Here is a 23657-nt window from a genome sequence, read left to right as displayed (position 1 = left end):
AGAGGATCAGAATAAAGTTGGCATACGTATTCTACTTCCACCTCAATTTCTAACCACGTTGAAAAGAAAGAGATCTTAAAATGAGAGGTGGCTTTCAGGGTCTAAAGATCCTCTGGCTGAAAGTGTTTAGTTAGTCATTAGTGTTTCAGATGTGTTAAAGGCACAGGCTTTAGGGTCAGTTTGCTTCATTTTTTAAGCTGTGAACTTGGTTGTATGACTTTAACATTTTGCAGTCTAGTTTCCTCATCTGTGAAAAGGTGATAATAATAATATTTATTTCACAGAGCTTTTATGAAGATCAAATGAGATATTATCTATAAAAATGCTGGCCGGGCGCAGTGGCTCACACCTCTAATCCCAGCACTTTGGGAGGCTGAGGCAGGCAGATCACCTAAGGTCAGGAGTTTGAGACCAACCTGGTCAAAATGGTGAAACCCTGTCTTTACCAAAAATACAAAAAAAAATTAGCTGAATGTGGTGGTGGATACCTGTAATTCCAGCTACTCAGAAGGCTGAGGCAGGAGAATAGCTTGAACCTGGCAGGTGGAGGTTCCAGTGAGCTGAGATCAGCATGGGCAACAGAGTGAGACTCCATCTCGAACAAAACAAAACAAAACAAAACAAAACAAAAAAGCTAAGCACGTTATGTGGCATATGTGTGGGGACCAATGCATGTTGGCATCAGTATGATTATTTTCATTGGTTTGGCCCTTCAGTAAGTCATTGCTGGGCAACTCAAGTCTAGCTGGGTGCTGGAGAGAGAAGCATTAAGTATAACAACAGATAATGCAGTAGAACCTCATGCAGCATATATGAGAACAGAGAGAAGAGAAATGTTAGTTGACACTAAGGTCAGGGCACGTTTCCTAGAGGAAGTAGATCTTGAGGGAAAAGTGAAATTTCCCTGGAGAAAAGAGGCAGGAGAGAGAGAGGCATTTGCCTTCCAGAAGCACCATGCAAGTAAATGTATGGGTGAGTTGGGTCTTTCATTCATATAGTCCACTTATAATTATTGAGTTCTCACTATGTGAGGGGTTCTGTGTTTGACTCAGGGAACGCAATGATGAGCAGAGCAAAACAAAACAAAAACAAAAACAAAACCTATTCCTGCCCTATGTAGTATGTAACTCTCACTTTTCAGGCAAGACGAGCATGAAACCAATAACCCATAGGAAAGGTGTAGGACATATTTGGATGGTGTAGCCTTGAGACTGATTAGGTGTTAGGATGGGAGGTGTCCAATAGGGCCTCTGTGGGTAACTGAGATTTAAACTGAGACCCATGTGGGAATGGGAGTGAGGTAAGGAGAGACAGAGAAGGTCTTGTGCCAGGAGAACCATGGTGTCTTCTGGGAACTGAACAAAGTCCACTGTGGCTGAGACATAGAGCACATGGGAAAGGTATAGAGAGGACACTGGTGAGATAGTGTGGACAAGACCACAGGGGGTCTTGGTGGTCATTCTAAGGATGCAGGCTTTTGTCCCAAGTGCAATGGGAAGTCACTGAAGTGTTCTGTTTATGCAGAGTAATATTTCAAGACTTATGTTTTGAAAAAAAAAAATCTGCTATGTGCAGCATGCATTAATGGGGATTAAAACGAAAGTGGAAAGACCAGTAAGTAGTTGTGACAAGATGATAGTGACTTGAATTGTAGTAGTGGCAAAAAAATAAACAAATAAATAAACAAACAAACCAACAGTTGTATCTGGTGAGTCCTGAGGCACTTGGTGTAGTTGGAGAATAAGATACATGGTGCTGAGTCACTGACATGATATGTATGGGCAGTTTTTTTTTTTTTTTTTTTTTTTTTTTTTTGAGGCGGAGTCTCGCTCTGTGGCCCAGGCTGGAGTGCAGTGGCCTGATCTCGGCTCACTGCAAGCTCCGCCTCCCGGGTTCCCGCCATTCTCCTGCCTCAGCCTCCCGAGTAGCTGGGACTACAGGCGCCGCCACCACGCCCGGCTAATTTTTTTTGTATTTTTAGTAGAGACGGGGTTTCATTGTGTTAGCCAGGATGGTCTCGATCTCCTGACCTCGTGATCCGCCCATCTCGGCCTCCCAAAGTGCTGGGATTACAGGCTTGAGCCACCGCGCCCGGCCTGTATGGGCAGTTTTTGAGGAACAGGGGTATGACATTTCATGCTAAGAAATTTGCATTTATACTATGAAAAGGGCTGATGGAGATGAAGAAGCAGAGAAATGAAATAATCAGATTAGTGTTGTGCATGGAGGGTATTTATTTCTCTTCCCACCTGCTTCTTGAGCTAAGCACTTATTGAATTTAGAGTAATAGACGAGAGAAACGGCACAACATCATTGCAAGCAAAGATTGAAGGAAAGCGGATGCTTTTGTGTAACAGCACAAAAGAGATATATGAAAGAGAGGTTAAACTTGTCAGTGCGAAAAGCTATTGATCTTGTAAATACTTACCCTGAAGCCACCTAAGCCTTCTCTCAGGCATGACCCAAATATTCCAAACCTCCAATGCAGCCGAGGATGCGGATGTAACTGGATAAGGGTTGACCACTGTGGAAACACAATGAGCCAAGACACTCTGTGGAAAGGGAGGGGTTTACAAAAGTGTTAAAGGAGCCAAGGGATTATAAGATAGAGGAAGGAGAGAGAGAATGTCTAGTGGAGATGGCTTTCCTCCCTGCTAGGAAGAAGGTGCCACTGGGTAGTGTTCTCAGAGCGTAAAACAGAGGCCCCATAACCATTGAGGAGCTAGGAGTAAGTCAGAGACAGAGGGAAAATATTTGGAAAACCAAATTCGTTATGTACTTTCTATGATTTGGACCTCAAGTCAAGGGTCATTTTTGAGACTCTTGACACTCAACCTCTGACTGGTCAAGAGTAAAATAATCTAGTTATGAATTGGAACACTCTTCCTTCCCTTCCCTTCCTTGGGTTGATGTGTTTAAGACACTTAACGTGGGGAGTACTTGGAAGGGATGGAATATTTGGAGGCTTTTGCAGTCGGCTGAGAAAGAAGGCTGTCTGTCCACAGAGACCAAAACAGACATAAGAACTGTTGATCAAGTGGGAGTCTTTGGGAGGATTTAAAAAACTAAAGAAAAAAGAAAAACCAAAATGTTCTTCCTCTATAAAGTTTTAAGCCTGTTCCACTTAATACGTTTCAGAAAATTTAGTAAGGAAAGATAGTTTGTTAACCATTCTTGCTGTGTGTTACAGATAACACTAAGTTCACTTAAATACATCTTAGCTTTCAGATAGTAGACACTTTTTCAACAGGTTGTGCTCAGCTGTGCTGTGCCATACTGATTTCTGGGCCTCACTTTTGGTGTTGTACACTGGAGACATTCATTCAGGGAGTGTGTCAAACTTTTAATTGTTCATTTTCAGGTTACAGAACTCAACAATGTGAAGAACGTAGCTCGATTGCCAAAGAGCACCAAGAAGCATGCCATAGGGATTTATTTCAATGACGATACCTCCAAGACTTTTGCTTGCGAATCAGGTTTGTCTCAGGCAGGGCAGGGGGGCTTTTGCTTTTAGATTTTGAATGGATGCTGGGCACACAGTTTAATCTTTTGGACATTTCCACAGATCTTGAGGCCGATGAGTGGTGCAAAGTACTCCAGATGGAGTGTGTAGGAACACGGATCAATGACATCAGCCTTGGAGAGCCCGACTTACTGGCCACTGGGGTTGAGAGAGAACAGAGTGGTATGTAAAGAAAATTCTCTCCTCTCTTTTTCAAAACTGCTTCTGTCTCCATATAATAAAACATGAGACATCTTCATTATGTGAAGTTTTTGGGGTATAAAAATGCATAAAGAAATAAATAAAATAACCTTTTATCTAATCCACAACCTGTGTTAACATTTCAGTGTATCTTTTTCTTATTTTCTTTTTCCAATTCGTAACATGAATGTATCCACATTAATAATATCAATTAGAAATTTTGGGGAACCTGCTATGTGCCAGTTTGTTGGAAGATGCTTTACTCATCTCAGATTATTTATTATATGTTTCATAGCAACCCTATGGTATAGGTATAATTACATACAGCCCTATGATATAGGTATAAATACATTTCATAGCGGCCCTATGGTATAGGTATAATTCATTTTGCACATGAGGAAACTAAAATTTAGAGGAAGTAAAGACCTTCCTTCAATTCCATTAGCTCACTAGTGTTTGATTCTAGACAATACTGTTGGGCCTATATTTACAGTGTACAGATTTTAAAATGTCATGGGCATTTTTTGGTCTTGCCTTTTTCACTTAAAATGTTATCAACAGCTTTGCAATGCTTTCAATATAATTCAAACTTTATGAATATTTCACCACATTTAAACCCATCTAAAATCTGTAATTAAAAAAGTATATATTTTGTTGAAACACTTGAGCCAACTCTGAGCTCAGCACTCAATCTGGGAATAAATAATTTAAAATAATAATGACCAAAATATTCATGAACACTTCAGCAAAAATCAATGTTGATTTACAGAACAAACCTGAATGTGAGGAATCATTTCTTTGTCTCCTAACAGCTGAGCCTGGGGACAGGGTAGATCAGATCACAGAGCTCTGCTTTAGCTGGTTGACTTGATCTATGAGGGCATGTCACCATGGAAAGGTCTGTGGGTCATCTGGTTTGATTACGGACATGGCAGAGATGGAATTGTACTGACTCTTTCTGTAGGTGCACACTCCAGTGTCAGTAAAAAAAATGCTGTCCCTCCCAGTTGGAACTCTGTCTTCATGACACATTTACGATCTGTGACTGTTTTGGATGCAACATATCTACCATAACCCATCTCCATGGAAGTGTTATTGACCGAGACCTAGAAGCGCTGGGTAATTCAGAGGAGCCTCTTTGTAGGTTGGAAAATTGAGTTACAGAGAAGTTGAGTCATTGATGGGATTACACAACCAATCCCCAGGCTCCTCCTTCTCTGGTTCACTAAATCAGGATGTCCCAGGCAGAGAGGATACATAGGAGCCAAGCATAAAGAAAACCTGGCAGGTTTTGATTATGATTCATTTTTTCACCTAGAGTGCTCAGATCAGCACTTTTCACAAATTTGTATTTGGGAAGCAGTATCCTGACTGCACTACAGTCTGAATTTAAAAATTGCTGGTGCCTAGGGGATACCTTTCCCACAGCAGGTTTCTGTGCCTCTGTTTCCTCTTCTGTTAAATGGAAATCATAGCTCTGGTCTACAAGTATCAGGGATTATTATAAATTCAACTAAGTCCTCTCAGGCCCTTTACAATGTTAGTTAGTATGACGTCAAGTGATTGTAAATAAAATGGTTACTCTACCACTATTGCTGTTATTCTTTTTAAAATTTTATTATTTTTTCCTACCTCTCCCCTGTTGTTATTCTTGAGTGAGGTAGGACTTAGAGAACTTCTAAGCAAATAGATTGATAATGATCTCTCTTACCTTTTACTTAATGTAGATAGTCTTTCTTACTTCGAAGTTTCAAGGGGGAAATGCACTCAATTAGAATACATTTTTTTCAAATAATTACTAGAAATCAATGAATATTTGCTTATTGGGAGCATGAAATAATTTAAAATTTTTGAATAGCAGATAATGGAACACATTTCATGAACACAATATCGGCATTACTATTTACTAAATTCAGCTAAAATCTATGAAAATTCAAATGACTATCTTATTATAAAACAATGTATTTAAAATACCACTAATATAAAATTGTTAATGCCACAATGTCATATGTAGGCAGTCTATCATAATGATGCATAGTTGGAAATATATTTGCTATAGTAATATTTTTGTTCATATTTCACTGAAAGACTTTGACTCAAAAACTTCTTAATGAAGTTTCCAGAAATATAACAGAAATATTGTGACTGTAACTGCAGGGATGAGAATTAGGTTGCAGTAATCAGCCAAGCTTATGTAGAATAATTTTGGTTGCATTTTAGTAATCATCCAAATATGCAATGAACATTTCTTTCCAGTATTTTGCTAAAGAAAGTTCTTTGTTAAAACTAGTTCAAATATATGCATTGGCATTTTCCCAAATTATTGGCCACTGAAGTGTATAGTATTACTGTGGAGTTTTGTTTAAATGATTTGAGATACAGTTTATTCATTTAGTTATAGAAATTACAAGTTGATCAATATAACTTTAATAACATTAAACCATGACATAGTTGTTTTGCACCTGCATGTTTTGTGAGCACAAAAGTGTGGATCTGGTTAATGTGTTCTTGGCAGGAAAAAAAAATTGCTTTTAATGGTTTTATTGCTTTAGACTTTTATTGGCATACACATTTTTATTATGCAAATTTAAAAATTCTAAAAATGATCTTTGCTCATGTAAATAGTGCTTAGTGTATGCTGACAGTCAGGCTGTATCATTATTATATTATTTAATAGGATCTGCATTTAAGAAATTATTTTCTGGGACTGTTAAATAATGGGAAAGGTTTATCTTTCTGAATATGCAACCAAAATCTAGAATGTGAACTTGAATTGTTTTTAAATGCCTCTGTGTTCCTACAATGTCTTTGATGTTTTATTCCTGGGGATTTTAGACTAACCTTTTGTTTTTCTCCCAGAGAGATTCAATGTGTATTTGATGCCATCTCCTAACTTAGATGTACATGGCGAATGTGCCTTGCAGATTACATATGAGTATATCTGTCTTTGGGACGTCCAGAATCCCAGAGTCAAACTCATCTCTTGGCCGCTAAGTGCCCTGCGGCGGTATGGACGTGATACTACGTGGTTCACTTTTGAGGCAGGGAGGTGAGTTTAATGACTTTTAATGACCATTTTTCTGTTTGTGTGTGTGTGTGTGTGTTCATTTTTTCCAGGCTCGCATCATATGAGGTGGTAGGTTTACATATGAGACCCAGCTGAAGTCACTTGAGGAAATTCATAGAGTTGCAATTACATAATATGAGGGGTCTTGTAAAGTATTTATATATTCAACATGGCTTTTCTCCCCTGTGGAAGATTCTAATGTTTCACATGCATGATACAAATTTTCGTTCCACAGTTTGTTTCCATACCACAAACTGAAGTTGATCCAGGTAAAAACGTTAACAAGGTGCCATTTCCTGGGTCAAGCTGAACAGAGGCCATCTTCTTGATTTTGGGAAACTTTCATATTATTATTTCACTTATGTTTCCTCATCTGAGCTAACCGTGGTAGATTATTAATATGAGGGACCATGGAGTTTTTACCAGCTGCAATTTATTGAGTTCCATCTATTTGGCTTACAGTGTAAGGATTCCCATGAATACTGGAAGAGATTCATGCTCAAACTTGCTCTTTGTGATACCTACTAAGCATTTTCCGAGTTTTCTCCTTTTCCTCTTAGGGTTCATCTGGGAGAGATAAAATAGTGCCAATAATATATGGGTTGGTTGCTACCTACAAAAAGACTCCTCTAGTCAGAATCCTATTTTCCTTGTCCTTCACTTTTCCCTCAGAATTTAGGATTCATTTGGGAACACCGCAGATATATTTTTTGTTTGTTTGTTTGTTTTGTTTTGTTTTGTTTTGTGAGATGGAGTCTTGCTCTGTCGCCCAGGCTGGAGTGCAGTGACGAGCTCTCGGCTCACTGCGAGCTCCGCCTCCCGGGTTCAGGCCATTCTCCTGCCTCAGCCTCCTGAGTAGCTGAGACTACAGGCGCCCATCACCATGCCCAGATAATTTTTTGTATTTTTAGTAGAGACGGGGTTTTTCGCCGTGTTAGCCAGGATGGTCTCGATCTCCTGACCTTGCGCCTTGGCCTCCCAAAGTGCTGGGATTACAGGCGTGAGCCACCATGCCCAGCCAGATAAATTTTCTATTTTAGAATTTTAAATGCCTAAATTTTAAGAAGTATAAGTTCTTCTGTATATGGCCTGACATTACACTGAAATTGAAAACCATCAACTTGTGATGTTAAATAACAATTGCTTGTAAAAGCAGACAGTTATTCCTGACAGGAATATGACTCTTGATATAAGGAAAGTAAACACAGAAGTTCTAAACACCCCAATCCATGTGAATGGGTAACAGTAGTGGTCCCCTCTAACTAATCTGTTCATTCCATTTTAATGAACAAAGCCCAATTATTTAAAATTTATGTTTTACCTGTAGTCTCAGCTACTCAGGAAGCTGAGGCATGAGAATGGTGTGAACCCGGGAGACAGAGCTTGTAGTGAGCCGAGATCGCGCCACTGCACTCCAGGCTGGGTGACAGAGTGAGACTCCATTTCAAAAAAAAAAAAAAAAAAAAAAAAAAAATTACATTTTACATAATCAAAGCCCAATTATTTAAACTTTGCATTTTAGAAATATGATCAATTTGATGTTCTTACAACTGTCTGGAAAGTTTTTTACTTTATACTTTTCATACAGCTCTTTTCTGGTCTATTTTATTTTTAAGTACCTAGAAACAAGTTGGTGAATCTTTCAAAGACTATAAAAGTTATCAAAAAAAGTAAACCTTCAATGTTTAGAGCAATGTTTTTGTTTTGTGAGAATTACTTATTTATTCTTCTTATAAGAAAATCCCAGTCCAGGCCGGTGGCTTATGCCTGTAATCCAAGCACTTCGGGAGGCCAACACAGGAGGATTGCTTGAGCCCAGGAGTTTCAGACCAGGCTGGGCAACATAGGGAGACCCCATCTCTCCAAAATTGTTCTGTTATAAAAACAATCACACATGTATGTTCATCACAGCACTATTCACAATAACAAAGACATGGAATCAACCCAAATGCTCATCAATGATAGGCTGGATAAAGAAAATGTAGTACATATATACCATAGAACACTATGCAGCCATAAAAGGAATGAATCATGTCCTTTGCCAGGACAAGGATGGAGCTGGAGGCCTAATTCCTTAGCAAACCAATATAGGAACAGAAAACCAAATACTGCATGTTTTCACTTATAAGTGGGAGTTAAATCATGAGAACACATGGATACATAGAAGGGAACAACACATACTGGGACCTATCTGAGGGTGGAGGATGGGGAAGGGAGAGGATCAGGAAAAATAAGTAATGGATACTGAGCTTAATACCTGCATGATGAAATAATCTGTACGATAAGTCACCATGACACAAATTTACCTATGTAACAAACCTGTACATTCTGCACATGTACCATGAACTTAAAACAAAAGTTAAAAAAAAAGGAAAATAAGAATACTTATTCATTACTGGATATATTGTAGAAAAAAATAAAAGCTAATTAAATGAAAAAAAAAATTAGCCAGGCATATAGTGCCACACACCTGTGGTCTCAGCTGCTCCAGACACTGAGGTGGGAGGATCACTTGAGCCTCGGAGGTCGAGGCTGCAGTGAGCTATGATCGTGCCACTACAGTTCAGCCTTGGGCGACAGAGTGACACCTTGTCTCAAAAAAAGAAAAAAACAACAACAAAAGAAAATCCCTATAGAAAATTAATAATTTTTTTGGTAAGGTTGGTGTATTTTTTCCTTTAGGTCTCAGAAATTATGTATGCATTAACTATAGCCAGTGAAATCTAAGTATTGAAAATGTTTTATAATATAAATAGACTTTTCTATGACTATATATCTCAAAACACCTCCATTCATATTTCATATTGATGTGTAAGAGAATTCTGCATCGATCAAGACTCTTTGGATCTGTTTTGGACAGTACTTATTCAATTATTAATATTTTAAAATCATTTTTTATTTGCCATTTCTAATAGTAGTAGAAAAAGTGTATAGCTTTTTATGGCAGTGTTTGAATACCAAAACCTTAGTAAATTTTATTAGTATCTCATGTCTATTTTAAACTTAAAAACATTATCTTATTAATTTTCCAGGTATAGGATGAACACTATACATATCCTGCAAACGTTTAGTTTATTCATATTGAAATCCAATAGAACTGCTAAGGACTTAGGTGATTACTTAAAAGATGTTGATATTTCTCCTAAGTGCAGTAGGAAACCATAGAGACTTGGAGGCTGGTATGTTTGAGTCTCTGTGTATGTATGAGATGTGTGTATATGGGTTGTGTGAGTATGTGATGTAATTGTGTTAATATAAAGGGCCGGACGCGGTGGCTCACACCTGTAATCCCAGCACTTTGGGAGGCCGAGGCAGGCGGATCACGAGGTCAGGAGATCGAGACCATCCTGGCTCGAAACCCCGTCTCTACTAAAAGTATAAAAAGTTAGCCGGGCGTGGTGGCGGGTGCCTGTAGTCCCAGCTACTCGGGAGGCTGAGGCAGGAGAATGGCGTGAACCCGGGAGGCGGAGCTTGCAGTGAGCCAAGATCGCACCACTGCACTCCAGCCTGGGCGACAGAGCGAGACTCCGCCTCAAAAAAAAAAAAAGTATATAAAGGTCACTTTGACCACATTGTGTGGACAGTAGGATAGAGGAGATAGGTATGGATGTGGGGGATATTGAACCAGCTCAAGTGAAACAATGGCGGATGAAAAGATATATTGGTGACATAAATTCCAGAACTATTTCAATGGTGTTTACCAACATGCTGACTTGGAAGATACAAGTGTTTTATTCCATGACTTTGACGACCCCTTTATAGTCCATCCATTTGCTTATTTAATCCAAGAACTCCATTGGTTAGATGATTATAATATTCACAACCCAGGCCACTCAATGTTATATCTCCAATATTGTGGGGACATAGAATATTTATTGATTTTGAATAGCATTATTCTTATGCATTGGCCATGTTTTGCAGGCCTGGTGCAAACTTGAGATTGAATGGTCAGAAAGGAAAGTGTGGGAGTTGTATGCTTCGGATCTTACTTCTCAAACAGCATGGTGTAGTATACGAAGTACTGATTCAGAATTTAGAGAAACCCTGGGTAATCTCTACTTTTTGCTAGCTGCTAACCTTGGACAAAGTTCTTAACTTTCCTTGTAAATTTATTGGAGTAATAACTTTCTTGCAGATTTGTTGTAGGTAAAGGCAGAAATGCATGTAGATGACCTGGAAGGATGCTGGGCTTCTCCTAAATAGTATCTTTGGTATTCTATTATGATTACTTTTGGAGCAGAACATGGGCTTGCAGGCTAGTGTTAAATGCAAGGTAAAATTACTATTTTATATTTTGCCTGAAACTCAAATAAAGATAAATTTTTATAGTTACCATCAAGATGCTCAGGATAATAAGATCATTCGTGTTCCACCAAGCATGAAAGTTTCATGTCTGCCTTGCTTTATTAGTGAAGATAATTTTTTCCTTGGCTATTTTTGGATGTGTTGAAACAAGGCAGTTTTATATTAACCAATGTAATTTTCCCCATCTCTCACATCAAGAAGTGAGCAGAAGTTGTCTGTCTAAGCATATAGTTTTCACATATCCCACATGCATCTGCAAAAACTTAACAATATCCTCTAGAACACAGGAAATCTTTCTTGGACAAAGTTCTGCTCACATTCAACCTCTCTTAGAACTAGAACTGAGTGTTACTCCTGCTCAGTGGCCCCGTTTCACCCCACCAAAGCTGACAGTGGGACATGTGTAATAGACTGAACTGGAAGTTGGAGGAAATGAAGTAAAATTACAGTTCTATCACATACTAGCTGTGGGAACGTGGATATGTCACTTAAAGAGCTTTATTTCATTGCAACCTGTAAATTGGGAACACATATATTACTTGTCTCACAGTATTGCTATGAAGATTAAATAAAGGCACATGTAAAGACACCTGGAATAGTGCCTGGATGTGGTAGGCAGCTGTATCAACCCAAACTGGTACAGAAAAGAAACTCATTGACTTCCATAAACTCAAAGTCTGAGGAGTAAAGATGGCTTCAAGCTTGGCTTAGCTCAGTGTCCAAATGATATTCCCAGGTTTTATTTGACAGTTCTGTTTCTTCTAAAATAGTTTCATTCTAGCTCCATATGGTGACTTTCAGGAGCTTTGAGATCTCCCCACACTATCTCAGTAGAAGAGAGATATGTTACTACTCTCTGCTGTCATTATATATACTATGTGTCAAGCACTGCACTTTACACAAAGCTCACAGGGTAGAAACGCAATGAGGGTGGTTCTCTGAAGGCATGAAGAGGGTACTGTTGCCATCAGAGGAGGAGTAGAGGTGAGGTTTTTAAAAACTAACAAAATATGTACAATATAACATTTAATAATTGCTCAAAACAAATTAGGTCAAGAGGCTGTTTGACTGTAATTAACATTTGCACTCTCAATGGTGCTGATTTCCAGGGCAGTGGTTCTTAGCCAGAGGTGATTTTGCTCCCAGGGGACATTTGATAATGTTTGGAGACATTTTTGATTGTGACAACCTAGGCAGGGGATGTTACTGGCATCTAGTGCATAAAGGGGCCAGAGATGCTGCTAAACATCCTACACTGCGCAGAACAGTCCTCGACAACAGAGGATTATCAGGTCTAATCATGTGGTTGAGAAACCCTACTCTAGCAGGTGTATGAGCCATTGAAAATCATCACTTCCATTTATTGAGCCCTTACTATAAGAAAGCCTCTGTGCTAAGAGGCTCATTACCCCATTTAAACTACTCATTATCATAGAAACTAGGGGATACAGTTATTTCCATCTTAAAATGAAACTTGGGCAATGGCAAGAGGTCCAAAGACACAAGGCTGATAAATTCAGGACTCATGCTCAGATCTTTTACTTCCAAACTCTATAGATTTCTAAGAAGGCTCACCTTCTACTGGAGGTTAGCCTAGTTCTTAGTTAACTTCTGCAGAGGTGAAGAAGAGCAAGCATGCTTACATAACCAAAGCTTGCTAAATCCATTTTGGATGATGTTGTGAGCATATTATCCTTTCCCACTGAAGCAGCCTCAATATGAGTAAGGCATCTGTCAATAAGCCACAGACTTGCAAAGATGCTGGTGATGTAAATATTCCTCCTGAGCTGTGCACTGGGGTATAAATGTCCTTAGTTTGAGTTGACTTTTTGGAACCCCCTATATGTTCTCTTAGTTTGGAGTGTAGGCACATACAGCCAGGATTGTTCATCTTTCCGGGGTGGCACTCTGCGGATCACAGGTCATTAGTGTCTTCTGCACATGTTTTTCTCCTTCTCCTGGTATCAGAAAATCTGACCACAGTCTCTATTTTTTGAAGAAATTCAAAATTGGAATATAACATTTTTAATAAGATGAATTGCACAATTAATGACCCTTGGAGACAGAGAATAATTAGTTTATCTTGGGGGCTAAGGGATATATTACTTATTTTGTTTGAAGTTTTCTTAGTCTTTTGTTTGTTTCTTTCCACTTCAAAGCCCTGAAACCTCACTGAGGCACATCAGACTGTCAGGGGCACTCATTTTTTTATGGGAAGATGCAATTGACATGAAGTTCTCAGGGAAGATCCAATTGACATGAAGTTCTAACTGCAGCATCACCCCCCTGGGAACCATTCTTGCAATGTGATTGTGTAGAGAAGGGTGGCAGGTGTCCAGTGCCTTTCTCTGTTAACTGTATAGCTTGCTGCTGAGTTAGCATGCTTCAATGTCAGACTTCGCCTTACCTCCTGACTGATTTAAATTAATACCCTGGGCTTTGCACCTGCAGGAGCTAGAGAAGCTCAGGTGACATTTGGCAGAACGTACTAAATAATTACTGCACATGAGTGCCTTTCTTCACGAGCCAGAGAGAGTCTCTCTTGTGCTTTTGACATGGTTTTAAGAGAAACTTTTAGGTATGCCAAAAATATGTGAAAATCCAAATTGCAAATACAAATACTTTTCCTTAAATGGAATTCACAAGTGGTTTATGAAATAGATTTTTATTTATTTGGATATAAAGGCATCTGAACAGCTTTAGAAAATAATTAGTTTCTTGCATATTTCACCCTAAAACCAGCCTAATTGGGGAAATAATTTTTTATTCAAGAAAAAAATTGTTTTCTCCTTTAATTGGTGAGTTTACATGTAAAATGACAATTATTTTGATAGCTTATGAATATTTTCTATTTATCTCTTTGAATATCTGAAATATATGTCTATTTGAATATTTGAAAGCTACATGTTCCCAATTTATCTTCTTAGTAGCTTCTTAGTAATCTCCCACTTCTGAATGTTTTACAGAGCATACACTTATCCTTATTGAAGAATTTGAAGCAGGTAAGCAATCCAGTATACTCAACTCCCCCAACTATGTTGAGTATAACAATTAAAATACAAATGTGCTGGATCTAACACAAGTTTGCTCTGGAGAAGTAAAATCCTCTTCTTTTATAAGAAAAAGGGAACAAACATTGTGTCATTTAAATGGCCACTTGTTATTCATTAGCATTTTCCTCAAAAATAATTTTAATTACAAAGATAATGCACATATTATAAATATTCCAATAGTAGAGGCATGTATGAAATCAGAAGGAAGCATTTTCTACTCCACAGAGTAACCTCTTTAATAATCATCTTAATGGATGTTCCATTATTGCATGTCTACTGTCTACCACACACTGTGCTAAGTGAGAGGTATGAGGACAAGCAAGACAAGGCCACCATTGTAAGAGGCTTAGCTAGATCCTATCCACCTCTGAGCTTCCGTGATTTTATTAAATAGCATGTGCTATTCTTGAAAGAAAGGATGACTTTTTTCTGACCTTTGAGGCAAAATTAGGCACTCAGCAACATACCTTGTCTGTGGCTATCTTTAATGTAGGTGATGGCCCACTGGCATTTGTGATTACTTTATCTGAGATGGTATTTTGGAATTCTAGAAAGGACTAGTAAAAATGAATCATTCCTTCCTTTATGCAATATTCACCTAGTGCACCCTAATGCCTGGTGTGGTTTTAAGCACTGCAGATATAGCAGTGAAAACAACATACAACTTACTCAATATAGGAGAGAGATATAGACAAAGACAAACATTTTAAAAGGTAAAATAGATGTCAGATTGAAAAATAAAGTTGGGAAGGACAATAGACAGTGTCAAAGAATGGGTGCAGTTTTAAAGAGAGTGAGCAGGACTGGCTTTACTGAGTAAGTAATGTTAAGAGGTGAGAGTGTGAGCCATGTAGGAATCTGGGGGAAGAGCATTTCTTCCAGAAGGAAGATGGAAGAAGATGCTGAAGAGGAAGTATTCAAAGAAGAACCAGGAGGTTAGTGTGTCTGAGCAGAATCAATGGATGGGAAGCCACATGACACAGGTGGAGATGCAGCAGGGTCAGCCCATGTGGAGCTTGAAGGTGGTTGTAAGGAATTTGGCATTTAGTCTTAGTCTGATGGGGAGCCATCAGGGGCTGTGTAGAGTTGGACAACTACAGAGTTTGAGCAAGTCCCCAAGATGGCTCTCACTTCTGACACCAACTGCAAGTTCATGGGTTTCTAAAACTACCCTAAGATTTAGTAAGTCACTAAAATGACTCCCAGAACTCACCAAAAGCTATTAAACAAAGTTATGGTTTATCACAGTAGGGCATATAGAGTGAAATCAAGTAAGCAAAGAAGCACATGGGAGGGAGTCCAGAGAAGTACCAAGTGTGGAGCTTCTGTTATCTTCTCCCTGTGCAATCTAGGCATGCTGCTTTCTTCCTACCAACATGTGACATTACACATGGAGCATTGTCCACCTAGACGCCCCTGAGCCACCACTCACAAAGATTTTACTGGGCTCCGTTATATACGTGTGATTGATTGGTGGCTCACGTGGTGGATCTCAGTCTCCAGGCTGACTGACACCACATGACCTGAAGCCCTTATCTTGAGTCATATTGTTCCTATATGTCTAGCTAAGTTTCCAGGCAGGCAAACTTTACCTTGCAGGAGATCCTAGCAAAGAGCTATTTTTAGACAAGGTTAAATTCTTCTCTATGCTAGAGGTGTTAAGCAAAGAAGTGACCTAATCTTTTTTTTTCTTTAAGACTTTCTCAGGCTAAAACCAGTTACAGGGTATTGTAGTACTCATGTGAGGGACAAGAATGGCTGTGGGCATGTGGGTAACAGTGAATATGGTCTTAAGTGTTGGATAATGATAGGTTTTTAAGCTAAAGCCAGAAGGATTTACTGACAGATTGGATGTGGACTAAGAGGGAAAAGGAAGTGCTAGGCACCCTCCAGGAGCAGCTAAGACTGCAGAGAAAGGGTGCAGAGTGGGCACTGGGGCTGAGGATTTTCCAGAGGTCAGTTTTGGAAAGGCTAACTTCAAGGCTCATTCAGCAGTTTACCCCACTTACTAAGCCGCCATTTCATCCTGTCAGGGATTAGTAAAGCTACACATTGTGTAGTTTAGAACTGTTAAAAGCACTGCTAATTCCAACCCATTTTTTATAACTGCTACTGCAGGAAGAATGTGTGAAAATGCTTTCTTCACACAAGGAGTTAGATCACATCATAAAGCAAAATGGATCAAAGTGATTTCCTTTGACTTTATGCATATCATAAGTGATAAAGAACAGACACAATTAATAAACAACCACTGTCTGTTATACTAGCTTTGTTCTATGACTACAGATAGTAGTTAATTTATTCTTTTGTTTGTTTGTTTTTCCACAAACCTTCAAGTCCAGACAGTAAGTATTAAAATTTACATCTGAAAGTGATAGCGAAGGTCTCTGTGCACATTTTTTTTTTTTTTTTTAAATTTATTTATTATTATTATACTGTAAGTTGTAGGGTACATGTGCATAACGTGCAGGTTTGTTACATATGTATACTTGTGCCTTGTTGGTGTGCTGCACCCATCAACTCGTCATTTACATCAGGTATAACTCCCAATGCAATCCCTCCCCCCGCCCCCCTCCCCATGATAGGCCCCGGTGTGTGATGTTCCCCTTCCTGAGTCCAAGTGATCTCATTGTTCAGTTCCCACCTATGAGTGAGAACATGCGGTGTTTGGTTTTCTGTTCTTGTGATAGTTTGCTAAGAATGATGGGGACATGGATGCAGCTGGAATCCATCATTCTGTGCACATTTGAGGGGACTCTGGCTGTTAGGAAAACTGTGCTAGTGAGGATGAAATGGCAGGAGGAGGGCCACAGTGTGGCCCTGCACAGTCTGCACTGGGGTCTTTCTCTTCACCCTGCACTCCAGCTAATAAGCTTTATATCTCATAAGGTGTGCTAATCCTCCAGCACAGACACTGTACTTCACTGGAGCTGGAGAAACAAAACACCCAATTTTTGCATCCTAGGTTTCTTTAGTTAAAGCTGATCCTTTTCTTAGAGGGCGATTCCTATTTCTGAATTCATATTTTCATTCTCATAGAAGAGGTTTATTTTATTCTGTTTTCAGCCACCCATGAGCCTCCACATCACTCTTTCTCCCAGCCACACACATTCCATTCCCATACATCTTCGTCATTATTGCTTCCCCACTGTTGTTCTGGGTTGCAAGCCGCCCCCATTTCCTTCAAGGCAAGTTTGTGGTTGTGCCTCTCTCATGAGGTTTTTCCAGAGAGTCCTGTTCTCTTTGGCTTTGACATTTTAAAGGGTTAAGATAGCAACAACAACAGATTCTAATTCAATGCTTATTTGATGCCAGATCCTTTGCTAAATACAAAACGCAATCTCTCACCATCCTGTGTGGTTTGGGAGACCTTGTTATTCACATTTGAAATATGAAGTCATGGAGACTTTGAGAAGTCAAGGAACTCGTCCAGGGTTGCGATTGCATCATGGGAGGGAGCTGGGATTGAGACTTCTTATCTTCCAGACGTTGCTCCACATCACCTGGAGCAGGGCTCTAGGAACTAGACCTGTGTTTCCAAAAATGTGGCATGAATTTGGGCAGTACAGGTGATGTTAAATAAACGTGAGTCTCACAGTGATGAGGTCATTTTCTTTTCTGTTTAGTTTTTGATCCTTTTGGTTGAATAATGGAGAAACCATTTAGTTGGATGCTGCATGCCTGACATACATCTGTAAAACTTTCTAATATACTTGTGTTACTAAGAAGTGAGCAAACTTCTAGCTCAGATCTTTGACAGCAAGAGGATGTAGCAGAGTTTTATAACAATTTTTCATTTATTTATGTATTTTTTTTTTTTTTGAGATGGAGTCTTGCTCTATTGCCTAGGCTGGAGTGCAGTGGCGTGATCTCGGCTCACTGCAACCTCCACCTCCTGGGTTCAAGCAATTCCTTGCCTCAGCCTCCCAAGTAGCTAGGATTATAGGCACATGCCGCCACGCCTGGCTAATTTTTGTATTTTTAGTAGAGACAGGGTTTCACCATCTTGGCCAGGCAGTCTTGAACTCCTGACCTTGTGATCCACCCGCCTCGGCCTCCCAGAGTGCTGGAATTACAGGTGTGAGCCACCACGCCCAGCCTTTTAATGTAGTTTTTAAGTCTGCTTTCAACTTACAACAGGGGATACTGATTTGATATTGATGTGATGATTCCAACTTACAAAAATTTATTCATTTAAGGAAAATGAAGCAAGTTGATTAAAAACAAATCACATACTGGCACAAAGATTTGACAACCAAAGTTGTATATGAATGATGGATGTCGACAACTGTCCCATGCTCAGAAGCCTGAGTGGCAAGTGATACATGATGTAATATCTTACATCAATTCCCATTTCTCACCCGACCAGTCATAGAAAGGGCTAGGAAAACTATTGCAGCAGCAAGTGGGCCAGATTGCCCTTATCTCCAGTGAGCACACACACGGGGCACTAGGAGAATAGACTGCTGCTTTGTCTTAAGCTGAGATCAACCAGGCAGCAATGTCAGTGATTGGAACAGGAAAGACAACAAAGATAGTCAACCGCAGAATGTCCATGTCATCTCAGTCTGTACTGAAGCAACAATTCCCTAAACTCAGATGCTGCCCTGTATAAAAAAAACCTCTTACCACCTACTCATTACTTGGGTTGTCCCTTGTCCTCATTTTAGTCTATGTCAATGATTTTCAACTGGGGATATTTGTCAATGTCTGGAGACACTTTTGGTTGTCAAACTGTGGAGTACCACTGGCATCTAGTGAGTAGAGGCCAGGGATGCTGCTCAATATCCTACAACGCCCAGGACAGCCCTAATAGCAAAGCATGATTGGACGATGTCAGTGTTGCTGACTTTAGTAGAGCTGAGATCAAGTCCATATTACAAGCTCCTTCGAAATTCCTCCCGAATTTATTCCTCAAAATGAAGCTCTTAGAGCCTACATGGCTAAGCCTCTTGCTTCTTCATCTCATGTCTGTGCAAGTGTGTTTTCTTGTCATAATGTTGTTGGCCTTGCTATAGCCCCAGGGATGGAGGGAGGGGATTGTACTCCACTTGTTCAACCTGTATTTTTTTTTTTTTTTGAGGCGAAGTCTTGCTCTCTTGCCCAGACATGAGTGCAGTGGCGTGATCTCGGCTCACTGCAAACTCCGCATTCCTGAGTTCACGCCATTCTCCTTCCTTAGCCTCCTGAGTAGCTGGGACTACAGGTGCCCGCCACCACACCCGGCTATTTTTTTTTTTTTTTGTATTTTTAGTAGAGACGGGGTTTCACCATGTTAGCCAGGATGGTCTCAATCTCCTGACCTCGTGATCCACCCGCCTTGACCTCCCAAAGTGCTGGGATTACGGGCGTGAGCCACTGCACCCGGCTTCAAACTGTATTTTCAGTTTGCCTCACTTTCACAGACAAAAGTAAACATTGTGCTTTTTTTTCCCTTTTAGTTTTATATCCCTCTCTGTCAGGTGCTTCAGATCTGTTTTTCTCAGGTTTTTGAATACCAGATTTTCATTTTCCCAACGCTGACACCCACCCCTCTTCTCAACTGTACATTTCCTTTTTTAATTACTGCATCAGTATGGCTCATGCAACCATGATATTATTCTCAAACGTTTTGCATATGTAGATCTTGTCTCTCCAAATTAGTTCTCAGCTCCTCAAAGAAAAAGCTTACGTTTACATCCTTCACAACGGCTGTTATGCTTTGTCTCTGGTAGGTGTAACGAGTACCTTATTCTTTCAATTATAACGTAATTGTAAATGTAAAATACAACATTGATTTAATAGCTGCCTTGGCAGGGGTGGAGAAAAAGAAAAGCCTACCTTAAATGTACATGTTGGCTGGGCGTGGTGGCTCATGCCTGTAATCCCAGCACTTTGGGAGGCTGAGGAGGGTGGATCACCCAAGGTAAGTTCGAGACCAGCCTGGCCAAGATGGTGGAACTCTGTCTCGACTAAAAATATAAAAATTACCCAGGCGTGGTGGCAGGCACCTGTAATCCCAGCTACTTAGGAGGCTGAGGCAGAGAATTTCTTGAACCCAGAAGGCAGAAAGGTTGCAGTGTGCCGAGATGGTGCCACTGCATTCCAGTCTGGGCAACAGAGCAAGACTCTGTCTCTCTCTCTCTATATATATATACACACACACACACACACACACACACACACACACACGTTGAGGTCAAAATGTGTTCTGCTTTTGGCAATGTCCATATATTCTAAACACACACACACACACACACACAGATACAGAGAGAGAGAGAGAGCCATGTGCACAGCATACATCTTGGAAGCAAGAAAATATGAAACTAGTTGGCTTACTGATTTCAAATGTTTACTTATTCATTCTGTCTATCATGAGATAATTTATTTTAGTTTTCATAATTTCAGCCCCATTAGTATTTTTCTAATAAGATACGTTAATGTGCAATGTTTTGGGCAAAAGGAGAGAACAGAGTTTCTGAAGTTGGGCACTCAGTGTGTATGAACCATAGTGTCTGGGTCTTGAATCTTCACAGTACCCAGGACCACAGTCCCAGGACATGCACACTTGTGCTCTGTCCACTAGGCTCAGCCCCACAGGCTGCCCCTCTTCCCACCATCTCCCCAACGTGTTGGCTTCACTTACCTGTGTCCCACCTAAAAGCTTTATATGTGCAGTTCTGTCTGTCAAGACTGCTTTTCCTGCCTTCTTTCTCAAACCACTCCCCTCCCCAGGGTAACTCAATGAATTCTCAGTGTCAGTAAAAGTTGCTCAAGGAAGCCTAGGTCAGGTTCCCAGCTATGCCTTTCCTAGCACTGCCTTCTGCTTCACAATTCATTCTACAGTTATTTATTGAGCACCAAATGTAAACCCAGCCATGCTCTAGGCATTAGTGGAAAAGCTGTGAATATATCACAATAAAATCCCTGTCTACAGGGAGTTCACATTCTGGTAGAGTAATAGAAGCTCTCTTTAGTCGAAGATATAATTGTGTACTCTACATATTCTATTTAATACTTGCAGTAAGTCCAGGTGGGAGTTCTTAGCATTACGTTTGTTTACATATGAAAATGCAGATTTAGACAGGTTAGATAGCTGGCGGTAGGTCACAAAGCTGGTGAGATGCCAGGTCAGCCAGGTGAACCCTGGTCAAACTCCTGCATTCTATTATGTTGCCTTGACATGTATTTGGTATGTGGAAGAATGAATGGTTCCCAACATTTTCTGAGCTATTGGTTCCCTCTGGACTTTTGAATCATGGAATAATCCATGATTTGGAGTGACAGGCATTTCATTTAGGCAATTATTGGGAAACTCAAAACTATACCTGCATCTGTATGGCAGCAATATTATTATATTTGAATGCTTATCTTCACAGAGGAAATTAGAAAGACCTAACTTAAACTTATTTTTTAACCTTCTCTGGGTTTCCAATCCACTGGTTTCCGTTAATGTAAGGAGTGTCGGGTCACTTGGGACTACTTTGGATACAGGAAGAGCATCCAGGGTAAAAATCAATGGGTAAAGAGAAAGGAGGGGCCGGGCGCGGTGGCTCAAGCCTGTAATCCCAGCACTTTGGGAGGCCGAGGCGGGTGGATCATGAGGTCAGGAGATCGAGACCATCCTGGCTAACACGGTGAAACCCTGTCTCTACTAAAAAATACAAAAAACTAGCCGGGCGTGGTGGTGGGCGCCTGTAGTCCCAGCTACTCCGGAGGCTGAGGCAGGAGAATGGCGTAAACCCGGGAGACGGAGCTTGCAGTGAGCTGAGATCCGGCCACTGCACTCCAGCCTGGGTGACAGAGCGAGACTCCGTCTCAAAAAAAAAAAAAAAAAAAAAAAAAGAGAAAGGAGGAATCGGGAGCATCAGAAGTCAAAGCAGGTGGCTTTGCTATTCTGCTAAAGGGTAAACCCATTAGAACATCTTTGTTCTGTGTTGAATTTTCTCTGGAGACGAGAAGCAGACATGGCTGTATGAGGTTATGTAAGACCATTAGCCTGTTTGATGTACCTTTCTTTTCACTTCCTTTTTTTGGTTTGTTTATTTTCTTCTCACTGCCCTGGGGAGTTAGCCCATCATGTGGTTTTGATGGAGGCATGTAGTAACATTTTAAAGTGTTGTAAAGCTGCTTATGAAACAGTTCCAAACACATCAAGTAGGAGGGGTGGATACAATAAAAGGACTTGTGGGTAGAGTATAGCAGAGACCCGATGGAAGAGCATCTGAAGGTCAGTTTGTGGTCATTAGCATCTTCGTGGGTCAGGTTATCCAATGAAGGACACATGCCTTCGAGCAATAGGAGCAAAAGCCCTAACAATTTACACCAAAGACCTCATTGCTGTTCTATTTAGAGCTCTTAATGCATTTTGTGTCTTTACTGCACAGTGGTGATTTCTTGGCCAGATCTGGTTGATTAAGGCCTTTTGACTCTCACAACTTAGAAAGAAAATGAAACAAGTTGCTGACATATAAAATTCAGGTGTCTTCACATAAAAGTCAAGAAGTCTTGCTTCTCTTAAACAATCAGAAACTATGAGTATCTTGGACGCGTATTTCCCCATTCCCCCACGTAGACACCTAACTAGGGCTGACTTCTGGCTCCTATGCTTAGACGGGACCTGTGCTCTCGGCTAGCTGTGCTCCCTGTACCCTTGGTCATAGTGGGTTTGAGCATTCATGTTCTCTGCCTGAACTCTAATGGAATTTGAGGTTGTGTCTCCTGTTCTTTTCTGTTAGAGGTGAGTGGGGTGTGTGTGTGTGTGTGTGTGTGTGTGTGTGTTCCAGGTCTTCAGGTGGAGGAAAGGGAAGTCTATGTACATTAAAGAAGAATGTTTGGTACTATAGTTGTTTTGGTTTCATTTGTTTTTGATAACAATATTATTTTAGAGATTTAAATGTCATTAAAGGAAGGTTGTAGATTTATTACATTTCTTTCTTTTTTTTTTTTTTTTTTTTTTTTTGAGACGGAGTCTCGCTCTGTCACCCAGGCTGGAGTGCAGTGGCCGGATCTCAGCTCACTGCAAGCTCCGCCTCCCGGGTTCACGCCATTCTCCTGCCTCAGCCTCCCGAGGAGCTGGGACTACAGGCGCCTGCCACCTCGCCCGGCTAAGTTTTTGTATTTTTAGTAGAGACGGGGTTTCACTGTGTTAGCCAGGATGGTCTCGATCTCCTGACCTCGTGATCCGCCCGTCTCGGCCTCCCAAAGTGCTGGGATTACAGGCTTGAGCCACCGCGCCCGGCCGATTTATTACATTTCTTAAAAGTGGGCATTGGCCGCCGGGTGCGGTGACTCACGCCTGTAATCCCAGCACTTTGGGAGGCAGAGGCGGGCAGATCACGAGCTCAGGAGTTGGAGACCAGCCTGGCCAAAATGGTGAAACCCCATCTCTATTAAAAACACAAAAATTAGCTGGGCATGGTGGCACATGCCTGTAATCCCAGCTACTCAGGAGGCTGAGGCAGAAGAATTGCTTGAACCTGGGAAGCGGAGGTTGCAGTGAGCCAAGATTGCACCACTGCATTACAGCCTGGGCGACAGAGCGAGACTC

General features: G+C 40.5%; 1 protein-coding gene across 2 annotated transcripts in view; it reads left to right on the top strand.

The window, feature by feature from the left end:
* The window catches only part of DOK5 (docking protein 5), a 173340-nt gene that overhangs the window by 106339 nt on the left and 43344 nt on the right, over window positions 1-23657 (top strand). For both annotated transcript variants that reach the window (XM_025400491.1, XM_025400492.1), the window contains exons 3-5: window positions 3362-3476; window positions 3566-3685; window positions 6563-6752. In XM_025400491.1, the coding sequence (XP_025256276.1) occupies window positions 3362-3476; window positions 3566-3685; window positions 6563-6752 (425 nt within the window). The remainder of the gene's footprint in view (window positions 1-3361; window positions 3477-3565; window positions 3686-6562; window positions 6753-23657) is intronic.

This window comes from Theropithecus gelada, chromosome 10 (assembly GCF_003255815.1).
Source record: "Theropithecus gelada isolate Dixy chromosome 10, Tgel_1.0, whole genome shotgun sequence".
In the NCBI taxonomy this organism is placed as follows: domain Eukaryota; kingdom Metazoa; phylum Chordata; class Mammalia; order Primates; family Cercopithecidae; genus Theropithecus; species Theropithecus gelada.
Note: the sequence above shows the minus strand (reverse complement) of the source record. Positions and strands in the feature narration are given on the sequence as shown.